Source organism: Pagrus pagrus, assembly GCF_965226575.1.
Source record: "Pagrus pagrus genome assembly, chromosome: 15".
Classification (NCBI taxonomy): Eukaryota; Metazoa; Chordata; class Actinopteri; order Spariformes; family Sparidae; genus Pagrus; species Pagrus pagrus.
In genome coordinates this window covers 9,008,081-9,027,615 of record NC_140199.1, presented here as the reverse complement: position 1 = coordinate 9,027,615, position 19,535 = coordinate 9,008,081, and the positions used below count along the sequence as shown (strand labels likewise).

General features: G+C 39.9%; 2 protein-coding genes across 2 annotated transcripts in view; both read left to right on the top strand.

The window, feature by feature from the left end:
- The first annotated feature begins 6,083 nt into the window (after positions 1 to 6,083).
- LOC311270759 (ubiquitin-conjugating enzyme E2 D2-like) lies at positions 6,084 to 10,310 on the top strand. Its single transcript, XM_084375896.1, has 7 exons — positions 6,084 to 6,261; positions 6,766 to 6,829; positions 7,522 to 7,553; positions 8,695 to 8,772; positions 9,008 to 9,113; positions 9,703 to 9,796; positions 9,884 to 10,310. Exons 1-7 carry the CDS (start codon positions 6,238 to 6,240, stop codon positions 9,927 to 9,929), a joined length of 444 nt encoding a protein of 147 aa, XP_084232022.1. The 5' UTR covers positions 6,084 to 6,237; the 3' UTR covers positions 9,930 to 10,310.
- Positions 10,311 to 12,471: 2,161 nt separating this feature from the next.
- Positions 12,472 to 19,535, top strand: part of bicc1a (BicC family RNA binding protein 1a) — a 66,934-nt gene continuing 59,870 nt past the window's right edge. The window contains exon 1 of the mRNA XM_084375878.1: positions 12,472 to 12,791. Within this exon, the coding sequence (XP_084232004.1) occupies positions 12,593 to 12,791 (199 nt within the window). The 5' untranslated portion in view covers positions 12,472 to 12,592. The remainder of the gene's footprint in view (positions 12,792 to 19,535) is intronic.

Sequence of the window (19,535 nt, the reverse complement as noted above, 5' to 3'; positions counted from 1 at the left end):
CTCTCTCTCGCTCTCTCTCTCTGTCTCTCTCTCTCCCCCCGCTCCTCTACTCCCAAACGATGCTCACAAGCACGGGCGCGCCACCTCCGAGCGCCGCGAACGCGCATCGATCCATGACCAATCGCGTGTGAAGAATAAATTACAACCCGTTTTTGGAGACATACAGCTTCTTCTTCTTCTTCTTCTTCTTCTTCTTCTTCTTCTTCTTCTTGTTTCTTTCTTGCTTTTTTATTGTTTTGCAGCTCAATGTGTGTTTTTTTACATGCACCAATGTGAAATGCAGGTTCTGAAATCTAGGTTGAGATAAAATACACTGTCAATGTTTATCAGAGTTCAAGAAGGAACAAAATATTAAAAAAATATGTTTATTCTTTTTTTTTACTTTTCATGTATACCACATAATTCTTATATTCCACAGTTTAAAGGTGCAATATGTAAGAGCTTTAGTTGGAAAAATGTCAAAATGAACTTAAACCATCAACACTGTGAAAAATTAGCTGTTCTGACGTCATGATATCTGTCTGTCAACTGAAGTTAGCATGCTAACCAGCTAGCCCCAGCTTTTCCGGTCCGTAGATTTATATAGAGGAACTATGTACAGGATGCAAAGATGGCGCCCATTCAAACCAATGAGAATTGCTCACCTACAGATACCAAGGATGTTTTATTATTTTATTATATCTGGACACAGCCTTGGAGGCAGAGCCCCATTCATTCTGCTCAGTGGCATTTTGAAGCCACAAAAAAGCCTCGACTTCCCGGCTATGAAAATACTCGGATTGTCCGTGTTGCGTGGCCCATAGGACGTGCGCACTAGACGCTTCCATTGGCCGAGCCGGCAAACTTCCAGTTTAGCGCCAGGCTAACTTGAGTTGGGATAAAATAATTTAATCGTGTGTCTCTTCTAGACTTTCCAATTTTATTTGGACCGTATGGCTCAAATTATGACAGTCAAACAAATCATTTTGCAGGGGAAAAATGTATCCACTGTTTTACAGACCCTTCTTTCACAATGTTGGCTTATGGGAAAAGTCTTTTTTGGCTGCAGTGCATCACATGACGATGTAATTGCATGGTTTGGCCACTACCCCCTGGGGGCTTGGTTTATACGCCAAAAGAGTTATTCTGGCTTCCGTGTTTACTTCCTGGTTATGTAGTCTGCTGGATATACGCAGTAGAGTTTCCCCCCACTGGCCCCGCCCGCAAGTTCCTGCTCAGCCCATAGACTTTACATCGTGTTGACAACACAGATTTTTAAATGAGGGAAGTTTTACAAATATAAAAAATAGATGTCCTGTCAACAGTTTTACAGATATCGTTTTTATAATGTTCTGTGGGGAAAATGCTTTTTGGGCGGCAGGGAAATTTTTAGCTGCAATACTGCTAGTTACCACCATGCCAGATTTAAAGCAAGGTTGTACGGCATCCTCTGGGGCCTGGTCCGGTCCCAAGCTCTTGTGCTAGCGATATAGAGAGCCGAAGTCACACCTGTTGAAATGTTCACTGTAGCTGCTGAGCTTGCTGTGAAGCTCCAGAAATGTTTGTTGACTATGAAACTTCATCCAACTCTCCTTCTGGGTGAAAAGAAAATTTTCATTTTCGGGTGAACTTATCCTTTAATATGTAGCCGATACCAGACGGTGCTGTTGTTGCAGTGGACCGTGATTCAATATTCGGGCAGAATCTGGTCATTTTTTTCCTTAATCTTTAGTGTTAAGTTATGTATTTAAGAATTACTTGTAAGCAACAATCCAAGGAACTTTTTGGAGCAAATGTTATGCTACTTTCTATGTCTATTCAGATATGACTACAGTGAACAAATAAAATAGGCCCACAATGTAATTATACAGTAAAAAACATCAGTTTATTGGTGGTGTTGGCTCTGCAGCCTGTTACAACATTAAAGTGCTATTTACATTTGAATGCATCATCCAATTATATGATAATGCAACACTGACAGAGGTCATTTCGCCTGCATAATGATACTTTTATATTTATACTTTCAGTACATCCATTTTACTGAAAATACTTTTAGATGAAAATTCAAATGTGGGACTTTTAGACTCAATGGAGTGTTTTTGACATTGTGGTATTGTTAATACTGACACACATTGGATCTGAGTATTTGCTCCTCTACTCTTCTTAATGCAGAATTCATTAATGTGATGTCCACTCCCGGATCTTATCTGAGTCAAAACTCATCTGACGTGTATTAATGGGCTCATCCCTGACAGTCAATGAAGTGCCGACCTTCTTAGACAGAGTAGTTACACCTTGAAGGAACTATTAGCCACCGCTGCAGTTGCTGTAGGGTCACGCTCATTAGGGCAGTCCTGACATTTTTTCTGAATGACTTGCATGTGCCTAATTAGGTTTTGCGTTTTGCCATTAAGTCTTTCCGTCTTTACTTAAACTAAGAAGGGTTTCAGTTTTTGCTAAAAAAAAATAATCAGAACACAGGGATTAACATGAATAATGCAGTTCTTGTGCCTAATACTTCTAAAAAATCTTATCATTGGGTTTTTATTATATGACAATATCAGTTAAGTGTACAACAATTGAAATAAATCCCAACCCCCAAACACATACACATTCCCTTCAGTTGAATACGAAGCATAACAAAATAGGAACAACAATGTAAAGAAAGATACAAATAATAATAATAATAATAATAATAATAATAACACATAAGTGATAACGACAATAATAATATTCCACAAAACCACCCACAGCAAAACTGCAGACACTAGTTTTGATGGTAACAATCCATCAGACAATGCATTAATTAAATAATTATTATTTAATGATTAATTATATAATGCATTGAAAAATAATGATAAAATAAAATTAGGTTATAATTACTGTAGTTCAAAGCAAAAAAGCAAAAGCAGCTTTTTTGGTTCTGGGTGGAGCCCTCACCGTTCCAATCATCCAGCCTTCCCAGTTTGGAAATTATTTTATTGCTTTTTGATCATCAACATATTTGCACTTGTATTTTACACCAGCGTCCATGAAACTGTGTCAGACACTGACTGTAAATATTAAAGATCAGCTATGAGTTTCTGTGAGTCAATGCATCCAGTGCTGCATAAATGAATGACTGAAAAAAATAGAAAAAATCTCTTAATTTGCTGCAATCTGTGGCTTTGAGGTATGCAGCTTTTCAAGCGTGAAAGATGACAGATGTGCCTCTTCTCCCTATGTACTGTATGTGTCTGTATGTTTATCTTTTTTTCCGTCTTGCCTTCCCCTTTGCTCTCTCAGGACTGGAGCTCTCTGCAATGTGGATGTTAACATTCAGTCCAGCATGATTGGGGCCATGTATATCCGTCATGTGGTTATAATGACAGATAATAGGCTGCTAAGCCAAACAGCAATAGATATAACAGCCTTAGGGAATATACTATGTCAGCTGATGTCCATATTTAATCCAATCGTTGCATTATTTTCCTTGTATCCTAAGCATCAGTCACGATAATCATCTGTGTGTGTGCTATAGATTTTTTCAGAACTGGATGTGCTGCAAGTGGATCATTTCAGGCAGTTTTTCAAGCAACTTAATGCCTTCTTAAAAATATAAAACCTAAATTATTCCAAACCAAATAAAACCCTCTCACATGTTAAGTTTATTCTGAAAGTATTGAGAGATTTCATTTCATTCAGTCAACAACAGTGTCATAAATATAAAATGAGTTTTTTACATTTTTCATTCTGGCTTGGCGGCGTAAGACTGCACTGTTACTCTCATCTAATCAGTGATTCATGAAAATATCAGGCTGTGCTTCAGGAAACTAGTGGAGCCTTTGGGACCATTGGCCATAAGCTACTTCAAGATAATCTCTAAATTGAGGCGTGGCTGACTGCTTCAGTTGGTTGTATGTAAGGCAGGCATGACTATGACATGAAGATTCATACAGAGTTCAGTTCTCGGGTCTCTATTATTCAACCCCTCACGGCTACCTTTAGGCTAAATCCTGTAAGGCAAGGAAAGTTTTATTCATGAAGCACCATTCAGGCACAAGGCAATTCAAAGTGCTTTACAGGGACATAGAAATGCATTAAAAATAAGACATTTAGAAAGATTTTAAAATACACTTTAACGACAATAAGAACCAAAAGCAAAAATACAGATTGAAAAAGAAAGACTTAAGACAATATAAACTCTAAAGTCCATAGACTCAAAATGTTAGTGTCGATTTGCACTTCAGCAGCAACATCAAGGCAGTAATTACATCAACCTATTATCACGTACCAATAGCAAATATAATAAGTTTTCTGTCCAAAAGAAGATTCACGGTTGCCTCCGTCAAAACAGTACCTTGTTTGCTTTTCTCAGCAGACCACCCTGCAAACCCTTTCAGGACGCTGCTACAAGAGCCATTCTTACCTTTTACACCAGCTTCCAGTTGGTTATAAAACAGACATTAAATTGCTGCTGTTAGTTTATGAATCACTTAATGGCTTTGGGCCAAAATACAGCTGAACATTTTAAACCCACTAGGCCCCTTAAATCTTTGGGAAGTAGTCAGAAAGAAGTGCTCTGATTCAAAACCAAACACTGTGTTGGATTAAGCAATTAATGTATGCTGCACACAGAATGAATCAGCTTCCCGATCATCCTAAATGCACCCAAGCTGTAGCCACTTTTAAATCTAAATTAAACACTCTCTTATTATCCTGTGCCTTTAATTGATTATATTCACTGCTGCACTTTTATTTCCCTTATTAAAATTGGAGACCTTTAATGACTGTTCTTTACTATTATTCTTTTTTATTCTATATGTGTGTGGATTTTTTAGTTAATTTCATTCTCTTTCAATACAGTTTAGCATCCATTTTTTTATATATATATATTTAAAAAGGGTTTTTTAGGCTCTGTGTTGAAAAGCTATAGAAGACATAAACTTGCCTGTATTGCCTTGTTTTTATATGCCAGTATTTCATGCTAATGATGATGCCATCCATCCATCAATCATCCCTCACCCAGAACCCTCACTATGTTCCCCTGTATGCAGGACAATTACAGACATTATTAAATCTTAAAAACCTTTTCCTATTATTAGGCAAAGTTATTCAATATATTTACTGTATGGATTTAATCACCAGAGCGCCAAGATATCAACATCAAGTTAGAGAAGCAGTTCCTTAAGAAATTGTGTGGTGAATGCTAAACTAAATTGCTGGTTTTAAAGCTGAATAAAGCCCATAATGTATGAAATAAGTGGAACATTAGGTTTGGTAATGAGGTAATGTGGGACACCAGGTAGAGTGGGACAAATACTGTGTATTGTAATGATGTGATATATGCAAAACAAATTGCCAATCATCAAAACTGATCTTGAATTGTTGCTACAATGCTTGGGTGTGGTCTGTCTTTACAGGAAATCTATACACTGCAAACAAATGATAGTCTTTTACTTTGATGACAGTTTTTTTTTTTTTTTTAAAGTACTTTATTATCAACAATGGGAAATACATACAAAACACAAAGATATGTAAAAATACATATAACACATTTATAATTCCATCTCACAAATATAAGGCTGTCAATTGAATTTAAATGAGGTAATAACCTGTACTGCTGGGTCCCTTTAATGAAGCTATTTAACCACAGGTTGAAAAAAAAAAAAAATTCTTTGTTTTTTGTTTATTCTGTTATTCTATTTCAGCCTTTTCAGGTAAAGTGGGGCACCATTATGTGCTATATTTATGCTATTATACCATAATAGTATAGTTGAAAGAGTGGGAATGGGCTGCAAGGTGCTAAATGAAGTGCAAGCTAAACGCTTACTTGTTCAATGGCTGGGAGCTGAACTGCATTCCTTGAATAATAGCTGGGGGCTAAACTACATTTCTGGCTTAACTGTGCATGAAGAAGAAGCTGAAAGAGTGTGAATAAAGGCTGGGACGCAAACTACACTGCTTGGAAAATGGCTAGGAGCTAAACCGCATGCCTTGAATAATAGCTTCGAGTTAAATTTCACAGATGGCTTGAACGAGTAGGTGAACTGTGGCCCTGTTTTGTAGGTGAGCGGCCCCTTTAAGTGGCTTGAGTGAAAACTCCGCTTCCCACAATGCACCGGTCGACTCTTCGTCGTCGAACAAAAACGCGGAAACAAAAGAAATAATCAGTTTGACAAAACAAATAACAGCGAGTCGGCAGAAAGTGAGCGTAGTTGTAGCTGACAGCTGTCAGCTAACATCGTAGCTTCTCTAACTCCACCTAAGAGACTTACCATGGCTTTAAAAAGAATAAAAAAGGTAAGAGTATTCGTCTTGTCTTGTTTTTCACATACAGTTGGAGCGATATGGATGCGTCGGTGCAACGTTAACGTTAGCTAGTCCGTCATCTCATAGCATTTGTTTGCTAACCTTACGTGGTTGATAGTTATACCCACGTTTTGTCAGTGTGTCAACGCCAGATAATCAATACAAAAGACAGCTTATGCTCAGTTTTTCAAGACAGTGGCGGCGACATTACACAGAAGCCAGTTAGCTTAGCTAAGCATTTAAACTTCGATGTGCTAACTTCGCCGCTACAAGCTAAAATTGGCCTAGCTATCGAGCAATGTGAGAACACCTCATCGTGTGTTCCTGGATACATCTCAGTATATTTTAATAACCCGAAGTTTACGTTTGTCTTTTGCTGACGTTAGTTTACGAGTTATTCTACTGTAAACTAAACGGTTTGCTATGTGAAGTGTTTTATGTACATTGCAGCAGGAGCTGTCGGTCGCTTAAAATGTTGTTTGTTCATTTGTACAGGAGTTAGACGACTTTTCAAAGGACCCTCCATCTTCATGTTCAGCTGGACCTGTAGGAGACGACAGTAAGTGTGAGAATACCTGATGACATGTACAACCCTGGTCCCAAGACATGTACAACCCTGGGACACTGTAAAACATGAAGAAGAAGGCATGCAATAGTTTGGTGATCGTTTGATGAGGGAAAACAGTACATAGGCGATATATATTTTATGTGTTGCCTCATTATCTTAATAGATTTTTGTAATGATCAGAATTTCATGTCCGCAACATGTTTTTTAAACAAGTTGGGACAGGAGCAAGGAAAGACTGGGAAAGTCGTTGAATGCACTAAAACACCTGTCTGGAACATTCCGCAGGTAAACAGGTTTGGTAACAGGTGATAGTATCATGATTTGTGTATGACAGGGGGAAACCTCGACATGCTCGAGCAAGGATGGGGTGAGGTTGACCATTTTGTGAAAGGCGCGATTGTTTAAACTATATTAGCTACTACCTTAGCTCAGGAATGTGAAACCATTGCCGGTAAACACAATGTGCTTTGAAATGATTGCATTCTACACAGTGTCACACATATTTGTGAATCTGGGTTGTACATAAACGTGTCATTTTCTTACTTTTAACCCTGTAATTTCCCACTGTCATTCTTGTAAACAGCATTTTTTTTGGGACTGTGTTGTATTGTTTCTGATATGTGGCTTGAAAGCCATGATACTCTTGTTCTGACAGATTGTTTCTTCATCTTTCTTTCCTTTAGTGTTTCACTGGCAAGCTAGCATCATGGGACCGGTGAGCTATTTCTGGATTTGTTTTTTTTTTTTGTTCGTTTTTTTTTTAAAGCAAGCTGCTTCTGGATTTCTAGACAATAGTGTTTTATGTTGACTTTACAGACCTTTCTGTTCTGTATGGAGAACACTGACTGGCACAGTCTAGCCTAATGTTGTTCACTGACGTCTATTGCATTAGTGAGACAATAGGAAAAGGGAGAATACCATAATGTCTTAATTTAAACAAAGAAACCCTTAGTTAAAGAACACAGAATAATCTAAATGATTGGTTGCTCTCACACTGTGAATGAGGGGGTGTCACAGTTCTCCAAATCCCTGTGTCTTTTTGACTCTGGCTTCAAACTTTTTTCTTCAGCACTGATGGCTATGTCGTTGTTGGACTATCAAGTCTTGATTTGTAAAGATGAACGAATGCAAATTTATTTCAGCCATGTGAAAACAAAGCAAAACACAAAGGTATAAAATGAAAAGCATGCTACAAAGTGTATTTTATTAACAAGCATTGACATGCCTGCAAATGAGTAGGAAGAAGAATACACTTATTTAATCCTACCCCTCAACAGATTAACAGATTTTCTTTGTTAAAAAGTGTGATATAACAGCCGTTTTAGAAATGTTACACACTAAGGCCATATCATCAAATTTGAATAATTTATTTAAAATGTTGTAACAATTACTTATGTCAGACAAGCTGTTAAATGCAAAAAAAACTAAAAGAAGAGTCACTAGATGGTAAAAGGGTACTTTACAACAACAGCTTGAGTTTCCTCACACCGTGAGTGTGTAGCAGAACTTGTGTGTAGCATAGCCTACAAAATGTCGATTGCCATTGACATAGCTTATGTGGAAGGCAAAATGTTGCCACACCGGTTCTGTTTCTGCATCATCTCCACCTCCAGCAGTCGCCATGGTGTTGAAAAATGCAGCTGCAGGCTATGGTCATATGCAAATAGGCGTGGCTGGAGAAGAGAAAAACACTGGGAACACAGCCAATCTTGCTTTTGATTTAAATTATTGAAATTTAAAGCTCATTTCGGTCGATTTAAAAAAAAACAAAAAAAAAACGTAACACCCCTATTGCAAATATTTCATCCCATACAGTACTAGCCATGGCTTAACAATCTTTTGCCTCTCTTTTTCAGGTTGACAGCCCATATCATGGAGGAGTATTCTTCCTCTCTGTCCATTTTCCCACTGACTATCCCTTTAAACCTCCAAAGGTAAGAATATTTACCTCAGAGATTGATCAGAAGTACATCACTTTGTTATATCAGGCATGTTTCACTATTTTTTTCACATTTATTGATAATGAATGATTAAGATGCAGCCCTGTTTTGAAAATGAATGCCAATTTGTGTGTGTCCTTTGACAGACACCCTATTCACATTCAGAATCCACTTTGAAAAACAGGTTATATGACTTACTGCTGCCTTTTTTGTTTTGTCATTTTCATAGCTTGCCTTCACAACGAAAATCTTTCACCCAAACATAAACGGCAATGGTAGCATCTGCCTTGACATCTTGAGGCAACAGTGGTCACCTGCCCTTACAATATCAAAAGGTAAGTTAACATCTACATCAACCCGAAGAACATTTTTTTTTGTACGCAAGATTTACCTTGAAGTCATATGAGAAAAGTGTTTTGCTTGATGTAATTTGGCATTAGGAGGGAGGAGGGGTGCCCAAGATGGTACTTTGCATTATATCAAACATAGCAAGGCAGTGAAGCCCTTTGGGTGAAGTAATCCGCACACACAGTGCTGTCACCAAATCTGGATTCTTCCAAATTAATGATATCCAGCCCTGTGAACGCAGGTAACAGGATTTTCAAGGCTGATTATCCCAAAATGAACCTCTGCACCTTGTGTACTTTTGCCACTTTGAAAATTGTGACATTGCAGGGTTTGTTCTGTATAATTGGCGGAGCAAACAGGGGGATGTTCAAATATCTGAGATGAAAGAAGCGTCTAAAAATACTGTTTTTTTTCAAGCACCTGAACTAATAGGATTTTGATATGAAGGTGCATGAACTCAAAACATGTCCATTTGTATTTAAATTTGGTATATGGAGAATGAGCTAAGAAGTTGACACAGTTTTTGATATAATTGAAACCTGTGCCGCATACTGATTTTTGTTCTTTCCTCCCCAGTTTTATTATCCATATGCTCTTTGCTATGTGACCCAAATCCAGATGATCCACTAGTCCCAGAAATTGCACAAACCTACAAAACAGACAGAGCGCAGTAAGTACAAAAGTCAATTAATTTTGCATGTGGAGAAACTATCGACTAGTCTTTGGAAACCTCATCTGATTCTGTTTTTCTCTTTAGGTACAACAAAAGTGCTAAAGAATGGACTCAGAAGTACGCAACTTGAGGACAATGATTCATCCCTGAACAACTCAAAATATGACAGTACTGTTTCAACTCCTCATCAACACTGGTTCTAGTTAAGGTGTTTTATTCGCTTGGGGCACTTTCTGTACTCAGACTTTACTTGACTTAACTGTTTTTACTGTTTATTTTATTTTTTCCTTAAATTGGCATTATCATTATTATTATTATTATTATTATTATTATTATTTCTATTATAAGTTGTGGTGGGATGGCCTGATTGTATTTTTCTTTTAATAGATTGTACAAGACTATACTGAATTTATTTTTCATCATTTTTCATTAAAACATTAATCAAAATGTGAATTGTACATTGTTTTCTTGCCATTACACACAAGTAAACTGTTTCCCTCTCTGTACCGTCTATTTGTATGACTCTATCCCTTATTTTATTATTCACATGGCCACTAGGTGGTAGCCTTTACTTTTTACCACCCAAGCCTTTCACATAAGGCTGTTGCTTTACTGGACGAGTTAATATCAGGGATTTTTTACATTTAATCCAGGCCCGTGTGGTATATGGTTATTCATGTGGATAGTGGCTATTATAGTGTCTTGCTTTAGCAGTGAAATGAGAAGACATATTCAGTCCATTGAAATTAGACCACCAATAATCATCACTGCTGGTCGGTACACTATTGAAGCTGGTGTACACGCATTAATTTAGCCATTCACATATTTAGTCTCTTTCACGCCAAGTGAGCAAGAAGTGGACTGAGAGAGCGCGCCATGTTACAGCAGCACCATGGATAATTTTCTTTGTGATGAAAGCTGTCAGATAAAAGGGCAGCTCCACCAATTTAACACATTAAAGTGTGTTTACAGGTTTTGGGGAGTACTGCTTATGTTAAAAAAATGTTTAAAGCCTTTTGTGGCTTTAAAGGGAGCTGTATGTAATGTGATAATTTACCTCCAGTTATGTCACTCAGTGGCATTGATGGGTTAAGTTGCATTGTGGGTAATGTAGGTGCCAGGTTTTGAAATCATTGCACTCACTGTTGGATTCATTATGGAGAGTTTTGAAACAAATTATTGAAATCAATACAACTGAATCAGAGGTATCACCTTTTTCAGTCCAAACAATTTTCTTCCCAAAATCTGGCACCTGCATTACCCATGATGCAACTGGAGGTTATTTATCACATTACATGCATTTTCGTGCTTACTAATAAAGTTAGAGAAGTTAAGTTTTAATTAATTCACCGGTTCTTTAGCCAAACGTGTCCTTACGAGACATACATGCGGGACATACATCCTTGAGGTCATCCAAATGTTTCTCAGTACAGGTTTCTCTTTTTGTTCTAAGGATGTTTTCTTTGACGCATTTGATTGTAAAAAGGTAAAGGAAGGAAAATACTGTAAATCTCTTTGGACAACACTTGTGACTGATACTGAACTGATAGTGAAACGTTTTAATCTTAAGTTGGTGCCATAACTTCTAATGAGGAGCCTTGCTGGATTTGCCTGTACCCCTTGGACCTGAATTGTTAATGTTGTTTGCCACCGTTAATAAAGTTTTAGCAGCTTCATCTGGAGCCACAAAGGGCTTTATACTTTTGCACATATCCAGTACATACTCCCCAAGACCTGTAAACACACTTTTATGTAGAATTGGTGGAGTCACCCTTTAAGGGCATTGACGTGGGGCTATCTGAAGTCTGACATGGCTACCAAGTGAAACCTACATGAGTTATTTTAATATGCAGTTGATGGTAGCACATCACAAGGTGCTGCTGTGGAGGAGAAATCATAAAACGTGGAGAATTGTATACAGAAACATGCTGAAACCATAAAAATGTAAATTTAACACAAAGGCCATACATCACTGGGAAACAGTCATTAATCATTTCCTGGCCAGAGGAAGAGAATAACCCTGGAACTATATTTTTATAGGGGCTTTAAAACTTTTTGTTCTGCATAACTTGAGGTCCGTGACCTTCTCCACACCTCCTGGCTCCGTGTTACTTTATTCAACATCAGCACACATACAGCGTCTTTGTTCTATGTGTTATGGGCCCATGCTGGAGTCTGTTTCACTTTGCTTGCACCACATTTGTTTTGGTTTCCCTTTCCTGTATTGCTTCCCTTTACCCACTCTCAGGGTGTGTAGTGTTTCCTCTATAAACCAATAAACTGGTTGCATGGGGTGTTATTATAAACTGCCAACCTGACTGGAAGAAAAAGGCACAGAAATCCTCCAGTTAACCTGCCTTTGTGCTTTTATAGTGACTTTATTTTCATATCTGCTGGTGTTAAATTGTCTATGTAATATGATTGTAGGCTCATAATAACTAGGATTTGGTTTTTGCTATCATTGGCTTTAAATGAGACAATAAATGTGCACTCAGAAACAGAAAAACACAAATTAAATCCAGTGAGTTTCTAACAAAATGCTCCTGCTGACGTTTGGGGAACCTTCCCAGGAACCCAGGGGGAGGTAGACGCTCAAAAAAGTGTTTCTGGGAGGAGTCTCGCTTTTTTTTTTTTTTTATCCCTCCTCTCTCCCTCTTTTTCCGTTTTTTTTGTTGGATGACACGTGAAACTTTCCCGAGGACTTGGTTGGTGTGTTTTTGCTGTGTGCTGTGCGGCGCTGCTCCGTGAACTCGGCAGACAACCTGGCCTCTGGAGAAGTTGCTGCGCAGCGCAATGGCTGCCCAGTGCGACACTTTAAGCGGATACTTGCAGCAGCAGCAGTCGGACCATGGCTCCAACAGCGAGCGCAGCACCGACTCCCCTCTCCCGGGATCAGAGGAGGACCTGAGCGGACCCCATCCGCTGCCCGATCCGGAGTGGACTGAGGAGAGGTTTCGGGTGGACCGCAAGAAGTTGGAAATCATGTTGTTAGGTAAAGACAAAAAAACCCAAAAAAACTCAAGTTAACTAAGCTGGAAGTTTGGTGCTATTTTTAGGTGTCACGTTTTCATCGTGTCCACGTTTCTTCTCATTTAATTGCAGCCTGTCGTTGTTTTTTTTTTCCCCAAGAAGCTGCACACTGTTGCAGCCCTGTGACAGCCCTTTGTTTACTGTAGACGCAGAAAATAACACTTCCACTACATAATTACCACTTTGAGCAACTTAAAATGTGAGGAGTCGTTTTTTTGCGTTGTTTGGAAACCTGTGCGTGTCTTGTGCGTGATCAGGAACCAACCAATTAAGGCAATTAAGTCGAGCCAATTAAGCTCTGAGCCACCAACAAGGAAATCAAATGTTGAGCACAGGAACGAGCTGATGCGTTCACGGTCATGTCTGTATAAGTGTGTTAGGTAAAGTTAAAAGTTTGAACAGGAGGTTGAGAGGTCAGAGACTTGATAACCGTCAGTGATGTCCTGCTGTGCTTCTTACAGAGGCAGTAACGCACCCTGACCACTGGTTGTCGCTACACAAACTCCCATGGTGTGCATGTGTTTTTAGACTAAACTGAAATTGACCTGAACATGCAGTTTTGAAACAGTCTGCACAAAGAAAACACAAAAGCTGACTGTGACAAAAAAAAAGGAGCTGAGAGCTGATAAGTGGTCTCAGAGAGAGGCTGCACTGTAGTACAGCGAATGTGACCGTCGCCGTAACGCCAGGCTCCCTTTTTAAAAACAAAATGACAAATTTTCTAATGCCTCTAATGACGTGCAAGTGACAGTGAACAGTTAAACAGGCGATGACAGGCTCGTAAAGTCAGGGCAGGCCGGTCTCTGTTGAGACGTTGAGGTCATTTATCACATATTTCAAAACACCAGAGTGTGTTAGGTAAGTGGGCTGGATTCTCTATCAGCTCTTCCAAGGAGACAGAGCTGAGAAGAAGCCAAACAGGACTCCTAATCATACTGCAGTTAAAAAACAAGCGTGATATTAAGTGTGGCCCACGTTGCTGTTTGTCTGTAATGTTTAATTAGGAGGGATCCTCAGCGGGCAGCTGGTCTCGGTGTAAGTTTATCCTACACACACACACACACACACACACACACACACACACACACACACAGAGACATATGCACGCACGTAGTTCCCCTTGAGAATGTCCTGGTTGCTGCCTCGCTGCTCGGTACATTCCTCAAAGCTCCATGTCATCCCCAACTCTTCCAGGAAAACAACTTAACCAGAGGCCGGCCCTAAATCCGAGTGTCCCGGACATACCATGCGCCACGTCTCGCACTGTGTCTGTTTGTGCGTCTGCATGCTTTACGTATAATCTATCCAGTCTACCGGGACCTCACAGTTTGTTAGTTCGGTCTCGTATCTCTGCCAAACATCTTGTTTCCCCCCGATTGCTGCATCATGACATCATGGCTGACATCGCTCATGTTGACGTCGCAGCTGGGTTGTGGAACAGAAACGGCTGCTCTTGATCGACCGTCTTTGCCGCTCTGTTGTAGGTTCAGGGTTAAATGTCGCACTATCTCTACTGTGAAACGGCTTTAACCTTTGACCTCTGGCCTTCAGGAAGAAACCAGGACATCTGGTTGCATCATATGTCACTTGGTTATTTCTTAGAAGACATTACACAGTCCTAGCATCTGTTAAGGTTTGTGCATGATGCACTAACAGCTACGAAAAGCTAGTCAGGGTCTATTTTTGTATCTAGATGTCCTTATTCCTCTGTATCCATAGATTTAAATTCAAGTCCTAATAAATCTCTCATCCAGTTGGGTCAGAGCTTTGTAACATCTGGCTGTGTTTTGATTGGACAAGCTGTTGACTCCGGCGTGGTACATCATGTTCTGAAAGCCAGGGTTTGGACTACAATGAAATAATTTTATGGGAACTCCAGTATATTTTTACTTGGTGTTTTATTGTCTGTGACGGTATCTCTGGCTTCTCTTTCCTGGAAAATTAAGTGTGCTGGACTCTCGGCAAAGAGCCACAGGGTCGGAGCACCCCTGTGATTGTTTCCCAAACACTAATGGCTCATCATTTGAACTTTTTAGCCGGATCCAGGTTATATGTCTGAGCAAGTCTGGATTCCTCAGGGCTGCAATGACCATCCGGTTCAGAAATGATAAAAATCATAAAGAAAAACCTAAATTTTATAAACCGGTCTTTTGAAAAGTCTTAAAAAACCTTCAAACTTCATCACCCCTCTCAGGAGTTATGTCAGTGGCTAATGTTTAATGTTTTAACTGCGCTTGCCTGTCTACAGTATGGCTAATCATTAATGCATGTCTTGTATATGGATAACACATTACTGTACTATACATACATTAGAGGTTTTGAGTGTGTGTGTGTGTGTGTGTGTGTGTGTGTGTGTGTGTGTGTGTGTGTGTGAGAACGGATGAATCCATACATTGATGAGTTGCATCAAAACTAGGGAGACATTATGCATCAAAACAGTCGGATTTACAATAGAGATGTAACTTCTTAATGCGTTAAAGCTGACGAAATAGTGAAAAATGCTCAGTAGAGCTTCCCAGAGCGTAAGATGACGTCTTTAAAACATCTTATTTTGTCCAACAAGCAGTTAAAATCCCAAAGATATTCAGTGTATTCTAATATAAAACTCATTTTTTCTTGGATATAGGAAAAAAGTTACTAAAAAGGACTAAATACATTTGGTTATTGATGCACGGATTAAAGTTCATCGCTGCATTCACATCCTTTAAATGATTATCAGGCTGTACTGATCAAATCGCTTCACGTGGTGTGTGTTGTACCCAGCTCATGATTGGTTGAATACTTGGATAAATTGACTTTGCTGCCTTTGCTATTCCAGTGTTGACACTGTTTAGATAAGACTCTAGCTAATTGGTACGACTGGGGATTATATTATCATCAGCTGCAGTGTGTAATGAGCCTGACACGTGTTTGTGTGCTCTCTCATGGACTTCTTGGCTAAAGGTTTGGTCAGTTCAAGTGACAGAGCTGTGAAATCTCTCTGCTCCTGTTTTCTCCCTCTGGCAGGAAGATGCAGTCTTTCGAAAGGTTTCGGGGAGTTGACACATCTTCGTCAAAGGAGATTAGTCTTAAAACATCAAAACCAGTGACATCATGCAGATGACAGATGTGACATGCGTCTGAAATAGTCAGGAAGTTAGGAGTAACTCGTATGTTTGTTTTAATCTATTATTTTCACCTCTTTAATCCAGCATAAGAGGACATTCAAGGGGAATTCACTCTATATTTACATATTTTGGTGTGTAAATGATTTATACTATACAGCAGTGGCTGCAGTGTAATCCTTTGGGGCGACTGTCTGCATAAGAATTGTTCCCACAATGTTGTCAGACATGTGAGGGGCCAGAAACTATGACTATGACGGTCGTAATTGCCCCAAAGGATGACACTGCAGCCGTGTTGTGGCTGTCTGCTGGACCGATTCCAAAACTTTTGGTAAGTATGAATCATTTACACACCAAAACATGTCATCATTGGGCCCAGGTTTAAAACTACAGGCATTCCCCTTTTTGGAATACCACAATATTTGCGACTCATCTGAAAAGCAGATTGTGGACGCCTTTTTTAAAATCGATCTTGATCTAAAATCTGTCTGAAAAATTTGATTTCCTGTAAGATCATTTATCTCAAAGTATCCTAAGTCTAGACCCATAATGGTAATTATTATTATTATTATTAGCTTTTAAACAGGATATTGAAAATGTCTCCTCCATAATAAACCTTGCTGCACTTAAAGAGATACAGGAAAAGGGGTCAGAGTGGGACATCAGACTGGCGTACAGCCGTGTTGTCAGGGGATTGCATCAATACTGGAGAATAAAATTGACCCAGAAGCACTCAGTGCCCATTAAAATATGTGTAAGTGACTCACCAGCATGTCTGCACACTGGAGAGAAAATCCCAGCGTACACACTTAAACTACCCTTTTACTTGGATCGGCCGTATTTCACTCCCCGGTTCTGGCACAGTTTGCATCAGGAGAAAATGGAAATTGTTAACTGCTCGGCAATTACAAATTTACTGTCTCTAACCTTGGCAGGGACGCAGGTTCCTGGAGCTCAGATCAGTAAATAGAGTGTAAAGTGACAACAAAATCTCACCCCGGCAGCCATCTGGGTTTAACTGTTGTACCGTTGGCACCCGAGAATAGAACTCCCAAGTTAACGGCTGGGAGACCTCGATGCAGGCATGAAAGCTTGAAGGATAGTTTTATGTTTAGAGGGAACCATGTTTGTGTCTTTTTTACCTTCATCGTGAAGTTAAAAGACCAAGGGGGAGTGTGGGAAAGAGGTAACATTTTCTCCAACCCAGATCATCCAGATAAGTGTCTGCATGGGCAGAAAGGTTTCCTTTTTTTTCAAGCGTACATCCCTGACGTGTTCTACTCTGTGTGGGTCCATTTGAAGAGCTCTGGCTGTGGGTTTCCCCGTCTAGCGGTGTTTGTGACCGAGCGCAGCCTCCTGGTGGGGCCTGTGTGTGTACATCGTAACAGCATGTTTGCTGAGTAACTACAACAACAACCTGCAATTAGGCTAAGTGAATCATTTTCTTCATTGAACTAATTTGTTTTCCTGCTCCTAAACCACGGACTATTATTGGGTAGCTTTGTCTCTGGACGGATAAGCTGTTGCATATGGCGAGCAGAATGTACACGGGGTTCACAGGTACTTTCATGAAGTACCGATAATGTTGCCAGTATGATATTATACAGCTGGGTACTGCTACTTCGCCTTATGTCTTCTGTGTAGAGGATGCTAATGCTGGAAGTTGCGTCTCACACACGGCTTCATTTGCAGGCTGCAGGATCGGAGCATTTTATTTTGGAGATCTGTGGAAACTCTTCCTCTAAGAAAGCAAAATGGCCCTCTTGTTAAAAAATACGTATTTTAATATTTTTCCCTTTCACGGTTCAGCAAATGATTTCTCTGGCTTCTATATCCACATAATGAGGGAAGTGTGTGTGTGAGGGCCTCATCCTCCTCTTCCTCCTGGGTGCTGAGTAAGACTAACAGACAGGAAGTGAGTGTCTTCTGGGGAATGTGCTGCAGGCTTTCTCTTCTCTCACTCTCTCGTTCTCCCCCTCTGTCGCTCCCTCTTGAGCGTTCAAACACTGCTCTGTTGTTCCAGCTTCCATCGGATCCACGGTGGAGATGTTGGACTTTCCCTGCTCGTTAACCTTACACTACGACACAATCCTCACGCTGACCTTCTTACCTGACCAAATCCGGGCAGAGATGTCACTGAAAACACTCGCCGCTTTCTTGCAGGACTCAGTTTAGTGGCTAGAAAGTTGACATTAGATTGGCACAATTAATTGTATATAATCATACGCTGTGATCTCCATAAATTGAAGTTATTTTGAGTTTCAGGTATTGTACTGTATGCCGTGTCTTCTCAAGTCAAAGATGGAGAATCTGGGAACTTGGAGAGAAACCTTACACACACCACCACCCTTTGGAAAAAATGCAGTGAAGAGTGGAAAACAAAAGATGTAGCCAGCAGCAGAGAGGAAAATCCCTCTCTCATGTCTCGATGTGAAAACTGAATCTTCCCCTCAGATGAGATTGTCATCTGTCATCTGGAGCTGTTGCTGATGTTTAAACCAGATTCGGACTGGATTTTCTGTGCATGTGTGTTCGGGTTGTGAATGTGCCAAAACAGAAACTGTGCTTATTTTGGAGTTGTGGACCACAGTGAGAGAAGCTGCCACTGTCGGGACAAGAAAAAATATTTAGTACAGATGCACTCCCTTCTGTTGGAATAGGTTCTGCCTCATTTGCCTCGCAGATTTCAGTCAGATTGAACTTTGACCTGCGTGATAGCGAGACTTGTAGGTTGTCAGGCTGAGGGAAAGTGTAGGATTGACTTGTTCAGGAATATTGATTATAGAAGAGAAAGAGATGGCTTACATGAAGCACAAGGACAGGAGTGTAGGGAGGGGTACCGCTAAAGATGTGTAACATTAAACTTGAGGATTTTTACAGTTAGCGTGCTAGCCATGTTAGCCCCGGTATCTAGGCTTAATAACCTTTCCCACATTGTTTCCAATCCCCTGTATATGAGGAGGACAAGATAATGATTGGATTTTGCGCTGTCATGTTGCTGCTTCCCGTCCACTAAATACCATTTACCCCCAAAATGTCAACTTTGTGATGGGAATATGACGCTTTTGTAAGTTCCATTCAGATGTTTTAATACAGATGATTTGAAGGCTTCTGACGATTATTCAACAGCCCGACTGATACTCGATTTTTTGTGTCAGTTAGTAGAAATCTGATATTGATGCATCAACTGATGCACACACTTTTTTTTGCGGTAAAATGTGGTTATCAAACCACATTTTTATATATATCGGTTGGGCTCGAATTCAAACTGATCACCGTCATGTCAAATAATCACGATCAGGCGATTATGCAGTAATTGTGACAGGCCCGGCGGCGTGTAGCTCAAATGTTGACAGCACAAAGCACACACGCCTACACTGATCAAATCTCTCCTCCTCTGGCTGTGTGGCACGTTTGTACAACACTTGGATAATCAGTCGAAGCTATACGGAAAGCAAACGCACATCAGAACATTGTTTCAGTTCATAGAACCGCTGCATTTTGCTCGGTTGCCTCTTTGCCACCTTCCCTCTCTCTCCCCCTCTCTCTCTTTCCTGCTGATTTTTACTGAAACATGCTGATACAATTAAACAATTCTATTC

What these genes read in the sequence shown, in the direction of transcription:
- LOC311270759 (XM_084375896.1), top strand. Translation starts at nt 6,238, where the DNA reads ATGGCTTTAAAAAGAATAAAAAAG. An exon ending in CTTTAAAAAGAATAAAAAAG is followed by an intron (nt 6,262 to 6,765) that starts GTAAGAGTATTC and finishes TCATTTGTACAG; the next exon opens with GAGTTAGACGACTTTTCAAA. An exon ending in TGGACCTGTAGGAGACGACA is followed by an intron (nt 6,830 to 7,521) that starts GTAAGTGTGAGA and finishes TCTTTCCTTTAG; the next exon opens with TGTTTCACTGGCAAGCTAGC.